This window comes from Cantharellus anzutake (genome assembly GCF_015039405.1).
Source record: "Cantharellus anzutake strain C23 chromosome Unknown EI90scaffold_24, whole genome shotgun sequence".
Taxonomy (NCBI): Eukaryota; Fungi; Basidiomycota; class Agaricomycetes; order Cantharellales; family Hydnaceae; genus Cantharellus; species Cantharellus anzutake.
The window spans coordinates 169,387-174,340 of NW_024066974.1; the positions used below are offsets into that span (position 1 = coordinate 169,387).

The window sequence follows — 4,954 nt, forward strand, 5'->3', positions numbered from 1 at the left end:
TGGCTTGACGGCGGGACATGCACCTGCGCTCTTGCATCTCTCCAGCCAGTGTGGCTCTGGGCTTATGGGGTTGCGGTTGATTGGCATTACCACGGTGGCCATGTCATCCTCCCTTCAGATGTTAGAGGCCTAATTAGTTTTAAACAGGGGCACCGCGTGAAGGTTTAGGCCCGTGCCGGGTGTTCGCTGTGGTAGCAGAACTCCCCCTCGACTGACATCCATTGTTGAGGCCCTGCTTCCGATACAAGTCACATTGTGGGTTTAATACAGAAAGTCACATGCTACAGAGTGTGGCTATTCCGCGAAATGAGATGAGTGACCCTCGGATTTCGGACAATGTGACCTGTGTTCAACAAGTCCAACCACCTTTTCCGGAATTTTGTAAAATGTAGTATGGCTGTGCTTCATCACTATCCAGCCATTAAAGCTCTGATCTCCCCAACCCAGAAAAAAATTAGTTAACATTAACCTGGCCCAATCAGACTTGTGTTTGACCCTGCGGAAATAGCCACACTCTGTAGCATGTGACTTTTGTATTGAACCCACAGCGTGACTTGTATCGGAAGCAATTTGTTTGTTATTGAGTGTGGGAACTATGGGAAGTTGCCACAGTGTGTGAAGCGTGCAAAGTATGTAATGTCTGCAAAGTATGCAACAAGCAAAGGACAGCATGCAAATGCAGAAATTCTTTTCGGTAACTCATTTCATAATGAAGTCATCGTCATCTACCCAGGTCACAACTGGAGACAATGACTCTCGCTTATGCGGGACTTAGCATCCTTGACTATGCTTTGTGGTGGCATAAACCGCTGGATGTTCATTTCCCAATTCCTGTGACGGAAGAAATTCACCCCAATCCCCCAAATTCCGATGCCATCACTGATCAGGGACTGCCGAAAACGGAGACCGCGTCAAATCCGACTTCCAATCCAGCGAAGAGCATGAATATGCAACTCTTATGGGTGTTTGGAGTGATTGGCATCATTTTTGGTGGGGTTCATTGCCTCGCGTGGTCATTTCCATTTCCGACGCGTGCGGAGAAACTTTTGTGGCGCATTTCTGCGATAATTATTACCGTGACCCCTGGCCCCTATGTATTGGGCTGGGCAAGATGGAAAAGGGGGGATGTGATAAGCATGCTCTTTGGAGCTCTCCCCGTACAATTCTATCCTTTTGCTCGGATTATCTTGTTCACTCTCACATTTACATCCTTACGGTCTCCACCCCCCGATCTTTACCGAACTACATCCTGGACATCTTTCATCCCCCACCTAGGATAACGCAATCGTAGACACATAGTATCGTTGCTCTCCATAACAAGAACAGTCTAGTGGTATTCGGACACAAATACACCAGATGCGTCCATCACAACTATCCTGCACCATCACCACAAACGCACGGATCGAATGAGGTTCCTCTACAAGACTTCTCGCCATACTATCCCCCTTTGTCCTTGCCTTCCCCCTTTTTACCTAGCTACTAGTTGCCTATCAACTCCCTACATCCTTCACCGTCGCATTGTGACACCCATCGGCATGGAAGGCCATTCCTTCTCAGGTCAACCCAGATAGTCTAGAGGCAATAAAACTGCATGAATCGCCGGATCTATGTGCAACGGCTGAGTGAATATTGGTTGGCTGCTCAGTAGTGCGAGCTCATCATCGTGATTATCTAGCAGCTCAAAATTTGGATGATAGATTGTGAGGCTGAGTCGAAGAGGGGTATACCATTCAAAGCCTCAATGAAGGCGGTGTGGAAGTGGACTTGTAGAAATGGAAAGGGATTCATAGTTTGAGATGGAGCCAGGATCAGAAACGCTGAACGTCGTAACACGCCACCATCCCTTTGCAAAGACTCGAGGCGAGAGAGAGCCAACGCCACGTCGTCGCAAGGCCCTCATTCCATGTTCGGTGCACCAAGTCCGAAACCCGGAATATGGACACAGCAGCGTGCGCGATGTGAATCGGTGGGGAATATTGCTAGCCTGTCGAAATTTGTGCATGTGCCATGAGCTTCGGTGAATCTTTGGTTACACTGGAATCAGCTTCGATATTGTGCAATGCTACTTACCATATGCTGACGAAAAGCAACAACATCCAACTTCTCCACGCTACTGCTCAGCTTAGTGAATGAATGAACTAGTCTTGGGCCTTGTGCCTTGTGCGTCACAAGGTCCATCTCGGTAGTTTTGTCCACCCTATATGGATGGGACGACACGAGAATGGGATTTGTCCACTGAATGCCGAGTAGGAATTGGGGGACTACCCCCCTGTAACGCTCGTGTTGAAGAATGCCGACAGTGTGCGTTGGAGAAATGATGTCGGTCTAATGGACGTGCAAGTAGCAGGACGATGATTATAGATTGGATGGAGTGCTGTGAAAAGAAGTAGAGGATGGCGGGAACACGACATGAAGTGTGGCATCCTCTGTGTACTAGGTATGGTGGAGCAAGCAATGGGATGAATTTTGGTGTACATATGCGGCGACTTCCGCTCTGACAACGTTTACCTTGAAAAAATAGATCATGAGATTCTCGATATCACACCAACAACGCGTATGCAGCCATCTATTGGAGCAGATAGAGTGGTTTGAAGTTGAAAATCTGAGTCGAACAAAGTAACATTTGTTGAAGTGACTCACCGGCCCGCTCAAAGAACCTGCCACCAAAGGGCCGCCACTGGCGCTTGGCGCTTTGCTGTCGCCCCTCCACTGGCCAACGTCGTTCCTTAGTTACTCCCTTCTCAGGCTGCTTGTTGGTTAGTGCCTTCGAAGCGTTGTGTTTTCTTCCCAATAGATAATGGACGTTGGGTCCTGATGACTAGAGCATGTACTACAGTTCTAATAACATTTCCCCATCGCTGCGGGAAAGAAAGATGACGGGCCCGAGGAGAAGAACGCTGGAGCCACTGAATTGAACCTTCTCCACACTGAACAGCCACGAGCGGGTGTTGCCTTTCTCCGACATCGGCATTTGCACAGTGGAGGCGACAGGATCCTCTACTTATCGTGCAAGTCTTCGGAGTTGATATCCTTCATTTGAACGAAGCGGCCCCACAAATAAAGTACTCTCTCACATGCTGAAGCCGCTAATTGGCATTCTCATGCACTAAAGGCAACTCGCTCCATCCCTGGGCTGTCGCTGCAACGAGCATGCAACCCTTCCAGATGTTTGGATTGTGGGCCTTTAGTTACATTTTCTCGATGGACCTTAACATGTCTGTCGGTGAGCAATCACTGCCTGAAGCTACTGTATCGTCACTGGGGGGATTCGTTCCCTTTTTTCTGACTCGCTTCGAATTCCACCGCGTATTCCCCCAGGTGTTTCTCCCACCATTGCATGCGTTGGTGCTCGTGGAAGCGGGCCGCATAAGCAATTGCCATTTTGTCTCTGACCCCCGGAACCCACTCATCCCCTTGGGTCACGCGGTTCTTTGGGCTGTCCTCGTCCGTGCATTCACCTATTTAGGATTGACATTGGCAGTGTTACGTGTTGGCCATGGCTTTGGCTGGCACCCAGTAGTTTGAGCGCCCCTTTCCCAGTGGCTGCCTAAGGTCTTCTGTCATGTTCGACTCTCGATCTGCTTGTGGAATGCGCTTTGCGAATCCAAACATTTGGCATTGTCCACTCATACTTCCTCACAGCTGATGGAAATTTTTTGCCCTGACTGGAACCAACGCTCGGCTCTGTTGCATTTATGAACGAAGGCCCTGAACTTGCACGACCAGGACAAGATGAATAACGCGCTGGGAACGATTGACGGCTTGACTAGCATGAAATCTTGTGGTACGCTGACGGAACAAGAGATGCATTACGAAGCTTGACGGGTACTAGTAAGTGATGTGTTATTCCGGAGGGATAATCAATCCCAATAACACCCCCCCTGCGTAGCACACTGTGTGCGGGACAGTCTGGAATCCAGTCGATACGCCGAAGGAAATGTAACGGAACCTGCATTGAGATCCAGGTGTCTTGTGTGAGGTATCCGGGTGAGTGGCAGGCCTGGATGTTTTCTCCGCTGTTAACTCAGTCCGACTGGCACCTACTGGCACACGAGTGTATTCATTAGCGCGAAACTGATAGGTGCGCGAGTAATCACAGATCCCATCATGAGTCCCATAACACAATTTTCAAGGGAAGAAAGTGAGGTGGGGAACATTGCTGGCTTCTGATGTACGTCAAGTGCGTGGCGTGTGCTCGACAAGGTGTGCAGCCCCTGTTAATTTTCCATTTCCTGGAAAACAATCAGAACCGGGTCGGACCATTGCTGCACGCCGGATTATTTGGCCATGCATTCACCTTGTCCAATCGATCATCAGATGTCCAAAGTCCACTCGCTAACAATCGTCGACTCTCGGTGGCCCCGGTCTCTCGCCATTTGTGGAGTACACACATGCATTCCGGCGTGCTCCTAAGACGGGGGACCAGAATCGCACACATGGATCCCCTGCAGTGGAGTTCTTCGAACCCCTCTGGCACCAATTTATGATTCTTTTTTCCACTCAGATGCCATAGGTATGTGTGACCGAATTTTTCGCTTAGCTCCCATGCAGTATTAGGCGCGGTCCACCAGATACGTCTGCGTCCACCACCTCTATACCATACGCTGGGTGGGACACCAATGAGTCGGACCCACCGGCAGTCTTGGCATCTGGGGTGTTCTCATTTAGGTTTCTATCGCTCAGTCGTTCAGGGTGGTGGACTGGTCCTCACGGTACTCAGACGATCTCTGGGCAATAGCCTGTGATCGTTCTTGTTCTTGTTCCCAATGGTAGTTCAATTCTGTTCTTTCTAACTTGGGTAAGGGATTTTTGAACATGCCATTGGCAGACCGCACCCCTGTGGCTTTTGCGGAAGGTTCTTTGGGAACTTAAGTACTTCGCCTCGAGGCTAGCGCACGGCAGCATGTTATTTCGAATGGAAGTACGGCATTTAATTTCCGAGAATGCGCGCGCT

The 4,954-nt window shown here is 49.6% G+C and overlaps 1 protein-coding gene across 1 annotated transcript; it reads left to right on the forward strand.

Annotated features, from left to right (window-relative positions):
- Nucleotides 1-622: 622 nt before the first annotated feature.
- EI90DRAFT_1056251 (uncharacterized protein) lies at nucleotides 623-1,538 on the forward strand. Its single transcript, XM_039051444.1, has one exon. It carries the CDS (start codon nucleotides 750-752, stop codon nucleotides 1,278-1,280), a length of 531 nt encoding a protein of 176 aa, XP_038915860.1. The 5' UTR covers nucleotides 623-749; the 3' UTR covers nucleotides 1,281-1,538.
- Nucleotides 1,539-4,954: the final 3,416 nt, after the last annotated feature.